We start from the raw sequence: 19,763 nt of genomic DNA on the forward strand, positions 1-19,763 counted from the left end.
TAACGTACTTAAAGCAGTACAGAAAAAAACAGACAGAGAAGACGCAGCAGAACGAGGCGAGTCGGCTAATAAGAACTATAACAGTTTATAAGAGAGTAACTTTTACTGGATTAAATGAAGGCAGCGCAGATAAAGAGAGTGAAGCCTTTGCCAGTCTGACAGACATTTTCCACGGACAGACAGCTGACAGGGACAGAACAGGAAACACGGCAGTCACCGCTCACAGTGACACTGATGAAGGTGGTGGTGAAAGCTGGTGTTGAGTTTAATCTTACACACTCATTTTAATCATGTGGGGTCATTTCTCCCGGTTTCTGCCACCTCAAATCTATTACTGAAGAAAAGTTGCACAAATTTAGAGCTGTAATTAATATCTGGGGTTTTTGAGTATTTCCAAGAGTGGATCAAAAAGCGTGTGAAGGGAGCGATGTGATGATGTAATGATGTAATGAGGGGGTTAAAGGGAAGGGGGGGCGGGGGGTAGGAAGAAAGACAGGCAGAGAGAGAGCGAGCTGGAGGGAGGGAGAGAGAGCTCACCTTTACAGGTGTGAATGCCATTGACACTGCTGGGACCTGATGAGCCATTGATTTGAGGAGCACCTGGGAGAGAAACACACACCTGACTGAGTACAACACGCTCATGCAGGCACCGTCGCACAAACACAAATGGAGCGAGCGATGGACCGACATTTAACATTTAAACATAAAATGTTTTAAAGTTCTGACGCACAGCTGCTCAACGGCACCAAAAAGACCAGCTGACACACAAACATTTTCAGACTGAGCATGTCGGACAAAAGCCGTGGAGACAGACATCAGTGAGACAGACACGGAGGAGACCCATCGTCTTTGGATTACACAGGGATTTAATGGATGTAACAAAAAGCTTAATAAAAACGTTCTCTGTTTCATCAAAATGTTACTTCTAATTCAAATTTCCTTCTGCCTCCAGTATAACAAATGTAGATTTAACCATGAAGTGTTGTATATAAGAATCTGTAATCATCGGTCATTGATGTTGTTGTTATATGCATTTTCCTCATGTCCTTCCTGCATCCCTTCAGGATTTGTTTTCTGTGTTTCTCTCGGGTCAAATAACATTTTAAAAAATCCCTCTGATTTTTTTCCTTCCTCCCACATCATCTGCAAATCTCACCAAAAATCTGTTTAAAAAAAAAAAAGCTCTCATGGAAAATAAGTCATTCAACCTGAGGGAGAGTGTTTCTCTTTCCGTCCTTTCTCTTACCAGTTTTGGTCTGAGGGGCGGTGATATCGATGATGAGCGACTCCAGCTCAGAGCCCGTCTTGTTCAGCTCCCGTACTCTGGATCCATGTGACTCCCAGTCGTTGAGCAGGTCCTGAAGTCATAAAGTATCGTGAGTCACTGAGCTTTAACAGCACATGATGCAAGCATTGCAGCACGACCGAATTATTAGGCACACACACCTTTAGCTGCTGCACTCGTCTCTGCAGGCCATCGGTGTTGAGGTTGGCCTCTTTAGCGGGCAGCTGGTCCTGCGCTGTCTGAAGCCACCTGGCGAGGGAGCCGGAGAGGCCGCGGAACTGCAGCAGCTGCTGCTCACAGGCCTGAATGGCTGCAAACCTGCGAGAGGAAAAACAAAGGACAGGAGAGGAAGAGGAGGATGAAGAACATGAAGAGAAAGTTAGAGAGCAGCAGGTAATGATGATGAGGAGGGTAAGAAAAGATGGAGGGAAAAGAAGATGAATGCAGAGGAAATTCTGCTTCAAACTGCATTTTTAAGTTTTCTATTCATAGCATAGTGATCATACGATTTCTTTTCAACCGTTATACAGTATATTCTCAAAAAAGAAAAAGAAAAGAACACACAAGAGGCATTCAAGGTCCGTGCTGGCCCGGAGGCAGCATTAGCGTGGCCTTGACCTCCCTCTGTACGTGATCTGTGTCGAGCTCTGGCTGGAAAAGTGCTGACTGCCTGTAGACAAAACAGCTCGGAGAAGTTGTCTGGCGTGGAAGCGCTATCATTACCGTGCTGCTATTTTCTCTCCCTCGGGATTCAAGGCCGGGAGTTAATCGGAGAGCGCAGTTTATAGGACGGACAATGAGCCGTGGGCGCTCGGCTTATATTAGTACCCATTCAGCCGGCACGTTAGCTCACACGGATTCTGTAATGCAGGAGACGCATCTACAAATCATGCAGCATCGTAAATAATCCCCCACATCATTTACCGCACTAACCCACCTCGTTACTACGACGACAACCCATGTTTCCGATCATGTATTTGTATTTTCTTGAATGTAATCATGCATTTAAATGGTTGGTGGATTTTACACGACCGGCTCAGCGAACTCAAATATAACCCGATAAATCTGCACCAGACTGATGGTATTTATAAATCCCCCCTCCCCCCCTTGCCCCCTCTCCCGCTGACAGACTTCAAGCGTGGCTGTTCACTGATACGACGTCTAACGGGGTCGGCATAGCAACCGGTGCTTCATGAAGGTTACAGATTTAGAAAACACATTTTGGAGATGCCCGTGGCTCCGTCTGACCCACAGTTTTTAAAGAAGGTAAATCTGAGCCTCATCAAACCTCGTCTTCAATCAGTCTGCGAGGTTTATTGATGTGATGTGAGTTGACAAAGAGCTGACGCCTGTTATATTTAAACGACAACTGGGATCGAATACTATATAATTTACAGATTACTGACAGATTTGTATGTGGCGCCCTCTTGAGGATTTCATGGTGAACTGTGCAAGACAGACGTTAATACCACTGTTTCCAAGGAAATCCTGCTTGATCACCCTCATTTCTACATTTTAACCTGTATAATTTTTTTTTTTTTTTTTTTTTAAATAGTATCTCAAGCAAAAAAAAAAAAAAATCATTCAGTTTGCCAACTTGGGTAAATTTAAGACTTAAAAAAAGGCACTTTTTCTGTGTTATCTTTACCTTTTGTTGACATTTTCCTCCAGTTGTTTGAACTCATCGGACACCCCTTTGACTTTATCCAATAAGCTTTGAGTATTGCTGAACGCTTTCGATTGGCTGAGCTCGGTGCCGACGTTGCAGAAGGATTTCAGCTGACCGGCTTCCTGCTCCAGCTCTGATCTGACCTCCTGAGGAAAGATGCACACAGAAAATGTTAGAGGGAGCAACAGCCAGAACTGACATAATGACCATGCTGCAGATGACGTATTCATATGAATCTAACCTCGATGGTCTGTCTGTAGTCGTCCACGCTGCGGTCCGGTTGGCCCGCGGGGCTGAGGGCCTTCAGCCGGCTCTGGGTGAAGACCTGGAGGTCGGTGCCCAGCCGCTCGTAGCTCTCCAGCCGGGGCAGCAGCCCTTTGAGCTCAGCCTCCCTCTCAGCCTGGCTGGCCTGCGCGGCGGTGTAGCGCTGAGTCAGCTCGTCTAAACTGCCCTGGAGGCCCGAGGCCGTGGAGGCGTCGGAGCGCTGCAGGAGTTTGGAGATGGAGTCCCGCGTTGCTTCCACACTGCCCTGCCTGGAGAGCAGCTCCTGACGAAGTTTCTGGGGGAGGAGGAGAAGTTTGGTTGAAATAACTGAGATGTGGAACGCAAGCTGCAGTTTATTCATTCATAGATGTGAATCGAACATGTGCAACGATTCTGTTCAGTCACCTGTTGATTTGTGAACAGCCGTTATGAAGCCTCGAGTTCGAATTTTAGCCGGTGCCATCTTTCTAATTTGGAGCGGTTTGGAGCCAGAAGTGACCATATTTGGACGAGAGGTGGATCTAACTGATCTGATTGGGAACCTAAAGACACTACGTACCACCCACAGATAGATGTAATCTGACTGCCCCCAAAAACACAGCTTTTTGAAGCTTATTTTATAATTGATCACGGGATTATTTTCAGATGGACCGCCAGAAAAACGAATAAGAAAGAGCAACTTTAGCCAACAACCCCGAGATAACTCATGTGAATTTCATGAGAGGAGTCTATGGAGCCGGAGTCTTTTTGGAGCCAACCCTCTAGCGGCACTCGGTTGTATTGCAGCTTAAGGCACTTCTGCACCGGCCATATTTTTCAGACCCGGAAGCTACGACCACTTTTATATACAGTCTGTGGTTATGATCCTACCTGGTTCTGGGTCAGGGCGTCTTGTACAGCCTGCGCAGTGGACTCGACTGGTCCGGGGTTCAGAACCAGTTTGTCCAGCCAGCTCAGCAGACCCTTCAGTCCCTCCTGGACGCTGACCGACTGGGCCACAGCCGTCTGCAGCTGCTTGGCCCGTTCGGAGACGGACGTGGAGAGGGAGCTGAATCTCTTCTCTAAACCGTCTGAACAGAAGGAAGGAGCGATTAAAAAAAACATTCAAGTTGTGAGTGTTTGCTGTCGCAGACGGCGACACAGCGGTCTGTGATGGGAAATAAAGTTACCTGCAGCACAGAGGATGTCGACAGCTTTCAGGGAGGGAGATTCGTCTGTGCTGACCAGATCTCTTCCTGCTCTCTTCACCTTCTCCAGCTGCACCGAGCGCTCTGCCAGTTCGTCTTGAAGCAGCTGAAGATAGACGACACGCTTATAATAAGACTCAAATCACTTCTATCGCTGAAAAGCAATAATAAAAGTTTCCTACAACCCATTTTAGTATTCCAACTTTTTTCTGGACGTTATTTACAGGACTGGAACTAAAACGTTTGGTCAGCAGCGGCCTCACTTTGTGTTCATTCATGTGAAGGTTTGTCGATGCCTGACTCACCTGCACTTGTCGCAGGGTGTTCTGTAGGTTCTGTGGGTCGGACTCCCCGCTGGGCTTGGCTATGCTTTGGTTCTGTTCCTGAGTGCTGAGCCAGGAGTGGACGGAGACCACCTCGTCCTGGTACTGCTGGTATCTCTCCAACAGGCCCGACAGACGGCCGCCCAACTCTGAAGACTGAAAGCAGCACGAAAAACAGTTTTTAAAATATGTCAATTAAAGATAAACTTTAAAAAAAAACAAAAAAAAAACGTAGGCATTGCGTAAAAGATTTCCAGAGTGTATTCTAGTCTCCCTCACCTTGGTGTGAAGTGTCGTGTATCTGTGATTAGCATCCTGCATCTTGTCCGTTACCAGCTGCTTGGTGCTGTCCAGAGCCTGGTCCGAACCACCGACCTGCTCCAGAGCACCTTGAACCGAGTCCAGAACCTTCTGACCCGAGATGGAGACGAAGCGCAGGTCCGCCTTGTGGCAGATGACGTCCTCAGCAAGCTGTAAAGACAGACACATTCACGGGTCAGCTGGGGACGAAGTCAGATAGATGAACGCCAAATATAAGACAAAAACTTTCCTTTTCGTATGTAAATTAAAAGCATGATTGTGATCAGCAGGTCACGCGTTCAAATACCAGGAACGGGTGGGAAAGAAATGAGCAGGGAAAGATTATAAAACATCGCAAATGTGCTATCAGGGGACCCTTAACAGGAAAATGATCCCAGTCTGGTTGAGTGGAGTTTCTCAGAGGCTCCCAGATGGGAAAGTGTGACTGCGTGAGGCTACGTAGAGGCATGTGGAGGGATGGAAGCTGAGCATGGAAACTGTTCTTCCATGGACAATTAAAAGTGAAAAAAAAAATAAACACAGTCGGGGCAGTAGTTTTGATCTGAGCCCAGATGCAGTCCGAGATATTTCTCAGCCCATTTAACTTCACTTCAAAGCAGCCAAAACAGGCTCAGACCGTTTAAACCAACAGACCCGCTGTTACAGTGCAACACCGGAATAATGAATTACTTGTTGTCTGGTAAATTTCTCGCTCTATACTCTGTATCAGTGCACAGTTCATACTCTCCCTCCTGCCTACTTTTAAAGATGTTAAAGGTGTGCATCTGCTTTTAATTTCTGTGCCTGGTGGTAAAATCAATATCTGCAGGTCTGAAGTGTTGCTGCTCTTCCTCTCCTCTCAGTCTCACAGATTGACGTGTGGAAAACTGGTCTGACATGACTGAAGAGTTGCTTCTTTCAGACTGTCAAACAGGAATGATCTCAAACAGTGATTTTCTGAAAACGTTATCACACCAGTTTCACGAGGGGTTTCTCGTGTAGATATAAAAATTGAATGAATAACATAAAACAACAGATAATGACATGGGGTTATATCTATTGTGTTATTAACGTGTGTATTTTCCGTACCTTCCTGTGCTCCTCCAGTCTGCCCTTCAGTCCTTGTGCGTCGGTTTCTCCTTCCCCCAGAGAACGGAGGTCCTGCTCGCTCTGTTCCAGCCAGGTGCCCAAACCGCCGTGTTCCTGGAGGAATTTTGTCAGCTCGTCCTTCAGAGCCTCGGACTTCCTCAGACGGTCCTGGAAGGAACAGACACGGGAGAAGCAGTCAGTTAATGTAACGTCAAAAATACGAGTTGAATGGTGGTTGCAAACACTGGGTCCATTTATCTGCACCACCAAAAGGTAAAACTGTCTTAACTGTATTCCTGGACAGGTCACATAAGGCCCATGCTGTAGACTTAACAAATACATATGTTTATGCTGTTTGTACCTGGCAGCTCTGCAGCCTGCCCTGGTGCTGGGTCTGCAGCTGGTCCAGCGCAGCACGGAGTCGCTGTTTCTCTTCGGGAGGAACCGTCGAGTCCGGCTGTTCCAAAAGGGAGCGAGTCGTCTGGGTGATCTGCAGCAACTGTGCCTGCTGAGCCTGGAGCTGCTGAAGCTCCGCCTGGGAGAGAGGTGAAAGGTTACAGGTCACAACTCTGTCTGTCCTGTTGTAAGAAGTCAAAATGCACTAAAAACACACAGAAGAGGAGAGATTCTAACCTGCAGCGTCTCTGTGTGTGACATCACAGCGCCCTCTGGCTGCGAAAACGGTGCATCAAGAACCTCCTGGGCCGCTCCTGATCCAGCTCCTCTGCTGCCCGGTTGGTTCAGGGAGGAAAGCTCGGACAGAAGAGAGTCAATCTGGCCTCGGGTCTCCTGAAGTTCCTCCACTGCCTTCGCCTGGAGAGGTGAACACAGCAGCAGAGTGGAGTGGAAGAGACGACAGGAAGCATACAAGAGTAAATGAAACGCAAGCAGGAAGTAAACAACATTTAATACAACTTTAGCATCTGCAAAAAAAAAAAACAAAAAAAAAATCACTTTCTTTAATGCAGATCTGCAAAATCTGGTGATAAAAATAGATGGGATTTAAATTTACAATTCAAAAAGTCTGGTGTAATTCTTTAAATTATGACAATAAACGTCTGCAGCAATATGTACCATGTATGTACAACCGCTCTCGTCCTCTTACCCTCTGTGTGTTCTGCTGTACGGTGGCGTTGATGGCGGTGTCGAGATCCGACAGCGACGTGTTTGCCGAACTCGTCAGGCCGCTGTACTGCTCCTTCATCGTTGTTAGCGCCCCCTGGAGGTTCTGCCTCTCCTCCGGGCTCAGACTTTCTCTCCGCTCTGACAGAAAGTCCTCCACAGATCGGATGGCCTCGGCTACGCCCCCACCTTTAGTCTGCAGGTCCCTCTGCACCTCCTGGAAACACAGAAAACGGGGAATTATATATTTATTTATTTATTTTACATTTTAAATGAAACTGAGTGAGTTAAAAGAGATTATGAACTGATTCTACAAACATGTCAATGAGATTTCATTTCCTACCTTTAGTTTTTCCTGCCTCTCTTGCAGGACGCTCACGTCACCTGATTCTGCTCCGGCTTTCTGACTGGCCAGCAGACTGGCAGCTCCGGCCAACCACATGTTGAGGCCTTCTAGTTTCTGAGAGCACTCGGCTTTCTGCTGCTGAACCACCTGAGAGAAACGGAGGAGAGACGGAGGAGAGCAGAGCAGAGATCCACACAGAGAGAAAATGTGAGGAAAACTGATACTAACAGGAATGAGTCCATCATAAACAATCAAACAGCATCTTTAGATTTTTGTTCACCAGTTTCCATATTTCTGCACAAAAAAAGCACCCTAAATGCACATTTGGCCCTAAACTACATTCTTGTGTAGTGCACACTTTGCCAAGCTTTGAGCAGATTGTGTCCAGACTTCACACTTACTTACACACACACACACACAGAATATTTACATAGAAATGTTGCTCGAGCAACAACAAACAAGACAAAAGAGAAAATCAAACAAATATCTTGTTTATTTGCTGCTTTTCCTCTCTCTCCCGTGTGTTCAGGTGAGACCAGAGGAAAAAACAGTGAAGCGTTGTAGCCAGCAAGGCTGCTTTTTTTGTTTTGTTTTTGTTTTGTTTAGTTTCTGCGATCAAATCTCTAGAGGCCTTTACCGCCGTGACACAAGCGACTTTTCCTCAGTGGCAATCTGGAACAGCAAGGCAAACAGGTTAATAATACACACACATTATAGAGACGTGCAGAGGAGCAAACACACGATGAAGCCCGTGTAGTCGGAGTGAGTGGTGGTGGTGGTGGTGGTGGATGCTGTATGTGTGAAGTGGCGAAAGCGTTTGCAACAACAGCAGCGGTGCATTGCTACGATGGAACTAACAGAACAAGTATGATGGCACTAGAAGTTCAAACTAAGGTGGAGGTTAGCGGCTTCACATTTTCCCGGTTGATATTATTGTGGATTTTACAGGATATGAGTGCATTTCAAAACAGTTCGGAGATCTTGAGTGAGAAAGCATGACAACAGTTAACAGCACGACACACAAAGCTATATGGTAGCGGAGTAATCGCACAGCGTTTGAAACCATCGCAGTCGTCTTTCTCCAAACCTCTCTCTCCCTCGCCCTCCATCCTCCGTCCTCCTCCTCTTCTTTGGAGCTCCCCCTGCGCTGCCAGCGCTCCTCCCTCTCTATCTGCGCCGACAGGGCGTCGGCCCAGGCCTGGGCTCGGCCGGACACGCTGTGGAAGGCCCTCTGCAGCTGCTGCAGCTGCCCCATGAGACGCCTGCTCTGCTCGGGCACCAGGTCGGGCGCCCGCTCCGAGATGAACACCTGGATGTCGAAGGCCGTTTTGTTGACCTCGCTGGAGCGAGCATCCAGAGAGGACTGCAGCTCCTGGAGGGGAAAGAGAGAGGAAAGGGAACGTTTTATTCCTCCTAAATCAGTGAAACAAACTCTGAAACCAAAAACCCCAAACTTTTACAAGATATGATAAAACTGAAGATTTTCCACATTGTCATAGTTTAAACAGGACAATACTGTTGCAAGTGTTCAAACCTGAATATGCATCCAAAGTGCAACAAATCTCCATGTTGTATCGTAATATAAAAACATTTATGTTAAGGTTTTTCTTCACTTGCCTTGCAATGATTCAGCTGCTGTGTGAGCTGATCGGGACTCTTGTCTTTCTCCTCTTTCTCCTTTTCCCCCATCCCGGCCATTCCTCCGTCCATCTGAGCCTCCGCTTCCCTCAACCAAGCGAGCAGCCTCTCCACTTGTTGTCCCAAAGACTTCTGCTCAGCTGTGACTGCATCCTGAAGGAAAAGGTCAGAGCAATTGAAATTTTGCCACTGAGCATCGTGACCTCGCTTTCGTTTGATCACTACAAACACCAGCGCAGAGAGAAAAAGAGCTTTTCTAGACCGAAAAAAGTTAATCTGATCCGATTAAGTGCTACTATATTCGTTCTTCTCTGCTTTTATTACCTTGTAGGAGTCTCTGTGGTCTCGTAGACTTTGCAGAATGCCTTCAGAAAGCGCTCTGGCGGCCTCGTACCCACGAACCAAGCTCCGCCCATCCTTTTCCAGGGCCAATAGGAGCTGGGGAGGTACATCTCTCGGCCGGGGCCTCAACAGTTGCTCGGCAGCCTCCACTTCTTTGTTGATCTGAGACTCCAAGTCACGCAGTTCAAGGTCCAGAGTCTGAGAGGCAGATTAGGTAAAGAAAACAAAAGTGTTCTTGATGGCGTTTGGTAACAACTCTAAATCCCCCTCATAATGGAAAACAAATGCAACAACATAATACGCGTCAATGTCAATGCTGATGTGTGCCGTCAGGGGAGACGAGGATGTTTCACCTCGGTGTGTCCGATGATGTCATCCAGAGCGATGAGGCTGCGGCCGACCGACTGCTGCTGCTGCTGTTTCAGTCGGACCTCGATGTGCCTCACCATGGAGACCAGGGCTACGATTCGCTGGTCGTGCTCCAAGCATTCCTGACGCACTAAAGACGACTGTGTGAATAGAAAGATTAACAGAACATACATTAGAATATATATAAAGATATTTAAAATAATAATTTAAAAAAAAGATAGTTTTGACCAAAAATGCACGAGGAGATGATTTGCAACTACTTTGCAATTCTCCAGTCGGCACATTTACACCAAAGCAATAAGACGAGACGGTGTCCATAACAACAACTCCATAGCAACAACTCTCTGTACTTCCGTTTTAACTGTTGACTTTTCAGGCCTTTTCAATGGCTGGGTATAATTTGTAGCGTCTTACAACGTAAAGAAGGATAGTAAATCACTTACACCAGTTTCATTTTTAATAGAGATGAAAATATAAAACGTACGTAAGGGTTCAATGGAACACAATTATGCAAAGTTACACCGTGAACTTTAGACCTGAGATCTCTCCCGTTTTGTAAATTTCTCACATCCTCTATGGGCGCAGTTCTGTTGTTTAGAGGAGTTGGTGTTTTATCTAATATGTAGAAAAAAATACTAAATATTTTCATGACGTTAAACTGCCTATTTCTGACTTGACAACCTGAGTGACAGGTGACACCAGTCAGGCCAGTTTACACTGCTGCAACTTTTCCCTTCAGCGTTCTCAAACAGTTTCGTCTCGTTGGGAATCTTTGGTCTTAACTGGGCTGTATATGAAAATAACTATTTTTACCTTGCCAGCGGTGGACGTTGTCTCTTCCTTGTTTGTCTCTCGCCTCTCGCTGGCATCATCTTCGTCTTCCCCCCAGCTCTCAGCGGTCGTATCAGACTCGGGGACTGTGGTTGATTCAGACTCGGCTGAAGCATCTTCTGAGGGCCCAGCTGACGTTTCTGGAGAGTCACGATGTTGCTGCTGGTTTTTTAAAGATTTTGATTCGGGAACGTTGGTACTTGCAGCTTCGGATTGTTGGCGCTTCTTCTTCTTTTTACTTTTTACAGCTTTTTTATCGGGCTGTGGACCAGGAGCTGCAGATTGAGATGCAGCCTGGACGTCCAGCTTGGATGCAACATCATGAGACAAGCCACTGGATTCACTTGAACCTCTGGTGTCTGAGCGGGATTCTTCTTTCCCAGCAGGTGTAGCCTCTGCCGGCCGTATGTGTTCCTGTACGTGGGAACTGGGTTTCAGTGTCTCATGTAAATATGGCGGACTTTGTTGACTAGTCTCACCTCCTTGAATATCATCTGCAGAGGTCTCCATCTCATTTGCCTTGTCAACAACTGACGGCCTGATGACATCATTGGCTGACTGAACATCAGTATGCGTTTCCTTCCTTTGTTCCTTCGTCAAACCTGAGACATCTGAATCCGGTTTTACCATGGTGGTTTTTGTGGTATTTTCTGTTGCTGTCCCCTCAGACTCTACTTTCTCATTGGTCGGTAACTTCTCAGTTTTAGGCTCAGCTTTGTCCGTCGCTTTTGAACTCTTGGACTTCTTGCTCTTCTTACTTTGTTTACTTGGCTGAGTTTCTTTAGGTCGGACTGTTGGAGCTGTCTCCACTTCTTGTACGTCTTCCTTTCCAAAACTAATGCTCATTTCTTTTTCAGTTGCAGAAGCCTCCAACACTTTGGCCTCAAAGTTCTCCTTTACCAAAGGTTTCTCCAAAGTCACATGTTCTTTGACCATTGTTACTTCTTTGACACTCATCTTTTCTTTACTGTCTTTTGTTGAACCACTGGGTCTCTTGTCACCATCATCTCTGACAGTCTCCGCTCCATCAACCGTAGCTTGCAGAGTTTCAGCCTTTACATCTCTAACAGTTGTACCTTGACCCTCCTTCTTCACCACCTCCTTGCGCAGAGCCTCCAGCTCCTCAGCAGCCTGCTTCTCGCTCACCCCTTTTTCAAACACCTTTTTGAGAATACTTTCTTTGGCTTTCATTATCAAGGCTGCTTTCTCTTCGTCCGGTAGAGACGACTTGTGAGGCAATTCTCGCTCATGACTTGTCTTTACCTCCTGACTCGTCTCTGGTTGTTCTGGTTGCTGAGAGACAGAAGCCATCTCTTCAGATTCCACTTCCTGCTCCTCTCTTTTCATCTCCTCCCTCTTATCACCCTTTTCTGTGCTCTGCAGTAACATTGCTTTAGTTGCATCTTTCTCTGGCTCAATGCTTGGTTTTAAAACTTCCAGACTGGCAGGAACTTTTTCCTGTCCTCGTTTTACCAAACCATTTTCAGCCTCAGATTTCCCATCAATCTTTACTTTACTTTCTGCATTCGGATCCCCTTCAGAAGCTGCCTGACCATGAATCTGTGATTCCTCATATATGTCTTGTGATTCAAGCTCCTCTGTGACTGCATCACGAGCCTCCGACTGTCTTCCAGTTTCTGCATTAGCTTGATCAATTTGAGATGGATGTTTGACCTCTGCAGGGTGTGTTTCACTCTCTACTGCTTTACCTTTTACCTTCTTTTTATTCTTCCTCTTCTTCTTGCTTTTGTTTTCTGACTCTTTGGACGAAGAGGTCGATAACTGCTCTGACAGCTCAACATCGGTGCTAGTTTTGATCTCTACAGGTTTCTCTCCCTGTGCTTCTTTACCCCTCTCATTTCCATCATCATCCCTCTGCACTCCCAGGTCATTCTTTCTATATTCATTATCACTCTCTTTTGACAGTTCAATACTATCTTTGCTTTGTCTGTCATCTGTCATCTCCGCTGCCACAGAACCTGTCAGGTTTTCATCTTCAGAAACACGACGGATCAATAATGTGCTCTCATCAGTGAGTCCACCGTCCTTTTCTCCATCCTTCACAGGTTCTCCATTAACTCCCTTTCTGACCTCTTTCTGTGAATCTTGGTCGATTTGATCGATATGTGTCTGCATGGACTCTCCAACAGAAGCATCAGCTTTACTGTCACCTGTTTGCAGCCTCTCATCAGACTCCCGTTTGGGCAGATTCTCTGATTTCGTGACATCTTTCTGTGGTTCTATCTCTTTTATGGCTTGTTGAATTCTTTTCTCAACATTAGTTGCAAACTTAAACAAAACGTCCATTGACTGGTCTGCCTGAATTAAAGACTCTTCTTCCATTGACTCTGGTACTTCTGCTTTCTCCTCTTCCTCAGTTGTATCATAAAACAGTGGCTGATCTGATCCTACAGATGTCAATTTCTTTTCTTCACTCTGTGCAACTCCTAATCCTCTTTCTGAAAGTGGAGATCTCGAAGACGTGGTTACATCAGACCAGTTTGCTGGACTGTCTGAGCTTGACGCAAACAGTATGATAGCAGGGCTGTATGTACTATTTGATGAGGCAAGAGGTGTAGAGCTATCTTCATCACCCTCCGTCTCCACAGGAGCCACTTTCTCCTGGATCTCTGAAGCCACGTCACTAGATATCAGCCCTGCTTCGATGGCATCATTGAGACTTGAGACTCGTCGTCCAGTAGCTGGATCAACGATGCCTCCTTTCAAAAACTGGTTGGTGGCTATTTCTTTGACCATATCGTTTCCAACTAAACCTCTCCTGGACGCTTCGGGTAGAGGGAGCCTTTCTCCAGTGCCGATATCAATGATCCCACCACTGTCTGCCTGGCTTTGCAGAAGCCTCAGTGCTGGAACTGGGTCAACGTGTTTCAAGGCAACTGCATCGGGAAGGGTCAAGTTTTCATTTGTTTGTACATCCTGAATACCTCGGAAGGGTTTCACCTCCAAGAAGCGTTTACCTGTTTCAATGTCTATCTTACCCAGGTTTACAAGCTCTGAATACGGCACAATGCGTGCAGTTTGGGGGTCAAGCACTCCTTGCGTTTCTGTTGGAGAGGCCATTACTTCATTGGCTATCTTCTCTTCTAGAAGACCCTTAGAAACTGCCTCCGACAATGTCAGTTTGCATCCAGTATCAGGGTCTAAAACAGCCCCCGTTGATGCCTGGAAAACAACAGCTTCTGGGTGACTTGAAGGACTGACTTTCCCTTGGTAGACCCACTCTAGTTCCTCTAGCCCAGGAGCAATAGACCGATCTACCAGTCCTCTATCTACAGCATCAGAGACCGGGAGCCTCAGTCCTGAAGCATGGTGTATTACACCACCTTCAGCCACCTGCCTTGCCAACACATGGTAAGCATCCTCTGACCTAATTAACCCTTTCTGAATGGCTTGCTCCAGAGGAACTGGAGACTTGGACTCTGGGTCAACAACACCTTCCATCTGTAGCTGTAAACTGGCTTTCTTAAGGGATGTTGAGGAATCCGTGTCCTTTCCTTTGTATGCCTTCTCTAGCGCCACAAGTTCTTCTCTTTGATCCTCCTCAATCAGTCCCAGGTTTGCTGCTAGAGTGGCAGAGACTTTCTTGTCCCTACGTAGGTCAACGATCCCCCCAGATGCCACCTGGGCTTCCAGAAGTCGAGCGGCAGTGTTGGGGTCAATCAACCCAACCTCTGCTGCCTCCTTCACCCCGCAGATCTGCCTTTTCTCTACATCCACGACCCCTGCGAGGGTTTTATCTGACTTTAGGACACTCCACATTAGATCCTCATCAAGTAAACCCTCCTGCATAACTTCCTCCATGCTAAGTGACTCCCCGCTGCCGGCATCTAGGAAACCTCCAAACAGACCTGCCTGAGCCATTAATTTTACTGCTGTATGGCCTGGAAGGACACCCTGTGCTACAGCCTCATCCGGCAGCAGCTTTTCCCCTTCTTCTGTCAAAAGACCTCCCTGCTTGAGCTGTAGAACTAACCTCTCCAATTCAACATCCTCCTCTTGCTTCTCCACTGCTGCTTCAAGGATCTCAACCTGAGGTTTAGCATCGATTAAGTCGATCCTGTCTAATTCAGTCTGGGAATGTTTTATATCTTTTCTTTCTTGTGATCGTCTTAAATTAACTTTTTCATGAGTTTTCTCCTCTGGAATAGCTTCTTTTAATGTCTCCCTTTCAATATCTTCCTCTGATTTGAGGGGTGCTGTGGTTGTTTTTCTACCAACTGTTGTGATCGTACCCCTGGTATCCTGATCAGTACTATCCTCAGGTTTGCTTTCAGTTTTTACCACCTCCTCTGGGCGTTTTGTTATTTCCTCTTTAAGGTGTTTAGCTGAAGCAATTACACTTTGAACACTGGATGCTTCCTTCTTTTGTTCATCGACTTTTGCATCTTTATCTCCAATGATTTCATCTTTTGCTGCAAAGTCTAAATCACTCTCTGAAGTCGCTGAAGGTTTCTGCAGTAATTTGTCATTTACCTCTTCATCCATTTCTTCTAGACTGCTTGCATCACTAATCTCAGACTCTTTGCTTGGTGTGAAAACACTGAAACTGTCATCTTTACCTTTGATTTGTTTGTCACTCACTCCATCTGTCAAACTAAACTCTGTCTCCATTTGAGACTCCCCTTGCTTATCTGTTGCCAAACTCCTTTGAGGCTCAACTTGACTTGCACATTCTGTTTCTCCAGCAACCAGTTCAGTGGCTTTGACTATCTCCATTAAATCGGGGTCTAGCAGCACCAACCGTTTTCCAGAATGAACATCAACATAGCTGTGAGTCATGAGGTGAAACAGCAGCTTGTGTTTGGCTTGTTCTTGGGGCTCTGTCCCATCTGTTGGTGTAGTTTCCCACACAAGGTCTGCGGGAGATGGTAGAGGTGGTGGAGAGGGTGGAAGTGGAGAGGAGCTGGTGGAACTCCAGCTCAGGCGGTTTAGAGATGGAGTACCGAACTGGTTCATGTTGGAAAGTACGTCAGGTATGTGGATGTCTTTGAGAAGATTGACTACGCTGGGCTCAAGAGCAGCCTGGTTTAGAGGCAGCACCTCGAGGGTTTCTGAGTTGTAAAGAGCCCCGATGGCATGTCGATGCCGTAGGATGTTCCTTGCCAGATCTCCTGACATCGTTCCTTGTTGAACAGCCTCGGCAATGGGCAGAATTTCTCCAGATTCAGGCCAGAGCAGTCCCATAAAAGCCCAGAGAGACTCAAGGACCAAAAGAGCCAAACGAGGGGAGAGAAGCTCCCTACGAATACTCTCCTCTAAATCCAGGCGGTCTCCACTGAAAGGGTCAAGAATTCCCCCATTTTGCACTTGTCGTGCCAACATGGCACAGGCTAAATCCTGGTCCATGAGCCCATGACGAACAGCCTCATCAATTGTCAGCCGGTGGCCGGACCGTGGGTCGGCAATACCACCGGCAAAGAGCTGAGCTTCGAGAAGTCGTACGGTAACTTTTCGATCAATCAGTCCTTCCTGTACTGCACGGAAGATGCCAACTTTTCTTCCAGAACGGAGGCAAACAGTTCCTCCAGGCTGTTGTTTGACAGGAAGGAGAAGGAGACCAGAGTCATTGTCGGCGACACAGCGCAGATGTAGATCATGTAGACTGACTTTTTCGGCCGTGTTTGGATCGATCAGCTCTTTGTGTTGCAGCCTTGACTGTAGCTTGGTGATGATTCGGGGAGACAAAACTCTCATGTCTTCTGCTTGTTCCAAGCTCATCGTTTGTCCGGTTGAATCTCTCAGGCCTCCAGTGTTCATCTGGAGTTCGAGAATACGGAGTCCCACCTCCTCTCTGATGAGCCCGAACTCCATGGCCGTGACTATGGGCAACACATTCGGTTGTTGGTCATCCATAGATATCGTATTTTCCACCAAATTCAGGGCACCTTCCAGCTCAGAGAGAGTCTGTCTGGTGTGAGTGTCAATGAGGCCTTGAGTTAGACCTTGTTCCAGTGAAAGATTGACAAGGGAGTCAGGCTGGAGGAGCCCACCCATAATGAGCTGGGCCTCCAGCAGTACATGGCAGGTGTCCTGGTCAATAAGACCACGTTGGGCTGCTTGAAACACTGGGAACGTTTCTACTGTTCCCAGGTCAATCACTCCAGCAATGGCAATTTGGTTCTAGAAAAAGAAAGAAAACAAAATTACAGTCACTCCGTCTGCCGTCAATGTGGTATGACAGTATGTTATGTTAGTTATCTTATATTTTACTTTTATAGTATATTTTATAGGCAAATTGTAGAATCAGAAAAAGAAGAAAACCCAGAACCACCTGCCATAAAAAACAGTTTCTTTTATTTTTGTTGGCTTGTTACTTATTTATACATATTATTTCTTTCCATATCTTAATTTCCCTCTAATATTAAAAAGCATTTTAATACTTACCATAACTACTCTAAAACAAGCACTAAGCATGCAACAAAGCAAATTGTAACAAGAAAAAGTCAGAAAAAGCTTTAGATAAAGGAAAGGAAAGACATATAAAGAAGCATACAGCAACTTTTCAGAAGAAGAGCAGAATAAAATGTCTCCACGAGGGGAAAAAAAACAACAACTTAAGGGCAACAGTAAGAGAGAAAGCGAGCGCTACTTACCGTACGGGCTCGTCCCGTGGTGCACACACACTAATGGGCCAGCTTACGGCTCCGCAGAGCGAGGCGCGACAGGTGAGAAGCTGGTTGTTAGCATTCTGCATGCCACTCTTCATTCTGATTTCTAACACTGATTTGACACTAAATCCTCTGAACTGGAGTAGGCTCCGAAAAACTAAAAACAACTAAACCACGACTACTTGGATCAGACACTGTCAAGCAAAAACTGACAATTATTGATATGGAAATTTATCAGAATACACACAATTTTGAAGGTATGTTCACCTGTTTTTTTGCACAGATTATAATAAATTGCTGATTATTGCTTTTTAAATATACTATGAGGCACATACGATTTTACTCACTATCACTGAGTGAGCTTCAGATTCCCACTAAAACTAACTGAGCAGCAAACTGACACAGAATCAGATTTAGAGTGACTATTCAAGTCCTGCTTTGTTTTCCATCTCTCACTCTGATCCTCGGCTCAGACCTCGGATGTCCATAAATCTCCTTTGGCAGCTGTTAGTGATTTTCAAGCAAAATGCTGGTTTAAAGTTTCACACATTAATAGAATGCATTAGAAAACGAACACAAAAATTCTCATTCACGCACACACTCTTGTGATCTGGACACAACATGCTCAAATGGTGAAGTGAGTCTTGTTGTTGTTGTTGTTGTTGTTTTTTGCATAGCTGGCCTTTGGTGCACATACACTTTAAAACACTCTAAACCCATACGTTTCTAGTCACAAAAAAATCTCCTATAAAACCATACAAAATAAGCAGGATTCAACTATGAGGTGAAGCTGTTGAAACATAAGAATTTTCATCAAAGATTGCATTAAACCTGAAATCCTCACACACATTCAATCCATTTTTGACCGATGTAACACACTGTATAAAGAATTTCATGACAGTGAAGGCTGCGATTGGTCGACTGCATATGTGTGATGAACTAAACTTAAGAAGAATAAAATAAATGCTGAAATGCAGCATGTAGACTTTATGCAGTGGTATTATTTAACCACTATATAAAGAAAAGTGACATCAAACTATTTCGTAGCTACACAGATGAGAGTGAAATATGAAGAAACATCTATTTTGATGTAAAATGAGTGTTTCTAACGATGCATCTATGAGGAGCAGAGCTCTACAGCTTCTACCTGACTGCTAGGCAGGATTTAGGCAGCACATTTCTGGTGCGGCACCGCTAAGGCCATGTTAGCAGTACAGCAGATGTATTTTCTGATGATAATGACAATGATAATAGCGATGATAATGAAGATGACAAAAAAAACTAGGGGAGAAATAGTTAATGACATGACTGCAGGCTTTTAGGGGTGAAAACGTGAGAGTGAATTGGTCCATGCTGAGGCCCAGTTCAGACAGTGTCATCCAACTAACTCCTTTTATATCCTATCCTATTATAGCCCACATTTCAACAGTTTAAAAAAAAAAAACAAGTGGGCTGCAGAAGTGTCTTATAACAAAAACTATGTTTTAGGCTGTTAAATCCTTCTAGCATTCATAACTTCTCCTTAAATAACAAAACAATGTGTCAAACAGAAGTGCAAAAAATAGAAAATATAATGTTTCATGGACACGTCTGAACGGGGTCTGTGATGTTTGTTAAAACCAAACCAAGTCAATGAGTGAGATTCGTCAATAGTGGTGATGTTTTTCTAAAAGTGCACACTCTGTGAACACACAACATGCTGTACAACACACACAACCTTCTGCTGGCCCGCACACAAACTCACGCTCAGCTCGCAAGCGAATTCAGACTTAAAGCAACATTTTACAAAAGTACCGTCGCTTTTCTTCAAGCTCGCACAAGCAGAGTACATCTGTGTGATAAACCTGCAGAAACCCTCCTCCATCTCCACCGAGCTACCTTTCTCTCCTCCTCTTTGGCCAGCTGCTGCTCCAGCTGCTGTAGTTGCTGCGTGGAGCTGTCGCACAGCTGGTTGTAGGTGGCCGTCAGCTCGTCCAGCTGAGCCTCCACCTGAGAGCGCTCCTCTGGGGACAACCTGGACAGGACACGAGGGACGAGGTTACAGCAGGTTGAGTGTTTAACGTGAATCTGACTGGGTGTTGCACAGATGTTGATTTCGTACAGGGGCTTTAATATAAAATTCCTAAAAGTTTGAATTGATTAAAGTTGGTGTAACAAATCTGTTAAACAAGCTTAGCCTTGTACAATAACTCACCTCTGGCAAAATCCATCACACAACAATAACACTGTTGTCTGTGTTTCTTGGTTGTTTGTATATAATATATATAGATATATACTGTACTGTATATACTGTGCATTTTATATTTATATTTTTTTACTGCTATTTTATTGCTTTTCTATTATTCTATTATTATCTTATTGCTTCTGTA

General features: G+C 45.5%; 1 protein-coding gene across 26 annotated transcripts in view; it reads right to left on the reverse strand.

Moving 5' to 3' along the window:
• The window catches only part of macf1a (microtubule actin crosslinking factor 1a), a 230,337-nt gene that overhangs the window by 70,110 nt on the left and 140,464 nt on the right, over positions 1-19,763 (reverse strand). For 23 of the 26 annotated variants that reach the window (XM_069716784.1, XM_069716785.1, XM_069716791.1 and 20 more), the window contains 20 exons: positions 19,273-19,408; positions 10,748-16,906; positions 9,919-10,074; positions 9,548-9,763; positions 9,203-9,376; positions 8,673-8,957; positions 7,583-7,732; positions 7,223-7,456; positions 6,751-6,930; positions 6,479-6,652; positions 6,118-6,285; positions 5,008-5,199; positions 4,711-4,884; positions 4,388-4,511; positions 4,089-4,288; positions 3,196-3,513; positions 2,934-3,100; positions 1,447-1,603; positions 1,247-1,358; positions 538-600 (listed from right to left, as the gene is read on the reverse strand). In XM_069716784.1, the coding sequence (XP_069572885.1) occupies positions 538-600; positions 1,247-1,358; positions 1,447-1,603; positions 2,934-3,100; positions 3,196-3,513; positions 4,089-4,288; positions 4,388-4,511; positions 4,711-4,884; positions 5,008-5,199; positions 6,118-6,285; positions 6,479-6,652; positions 6,751-6,930; positions 7,223-7,456; positions 7,583-7,732; positions 8,673-8,957; positions 9,203-9,376; positions 9,548-9,763; positions 9,919-10,074; positions 10,748-16,906; positions 19,273-19,408 (9,539 nt within the window). The remainder of the gene's footprint in view (positions 1-537; positions 601-1,246; positions 1,359-1,446; positions 1,604-2,933; positions 3,101-3,195; positions 3,514-4,088; positions 4,289-4,387; positions 4,512-4,710; positions 4,885-5,007; positions 5,200-6,117; positions 6,286-6,478; positions 6,653-6,750; positions 6,931-7,222; positions 7,457-7,582; positions 7,733-8,672; positions 8,958-9,202; positions 9,377-9,547; positions 9,764-9,918; positions 10,075-10,747; positions 16,907-19,272; positions 19,409-19,763) is intronic. The other 3 variants (XM_069716788.1, XM_069716768.1, XM_069716782.1) reach the window with 2 other exon arrangements.

Source organism: Brachyistius frenatus, unplaced genomic scaffold, assembly GCF_029030835.1.
Source record: "Brachyistius frenatus isolate BFR_SWC_R1_liver_20210118 unplaced genomic scaffold, ASM2903083v1 Contig_162, whole genome shotgun sequence".
Lineage (NCBI taxonomy): Eukaryota > Metazoa > Chordata > Actinopteri > Embiotocidae > Brachyistius > Brachyistius frenatus.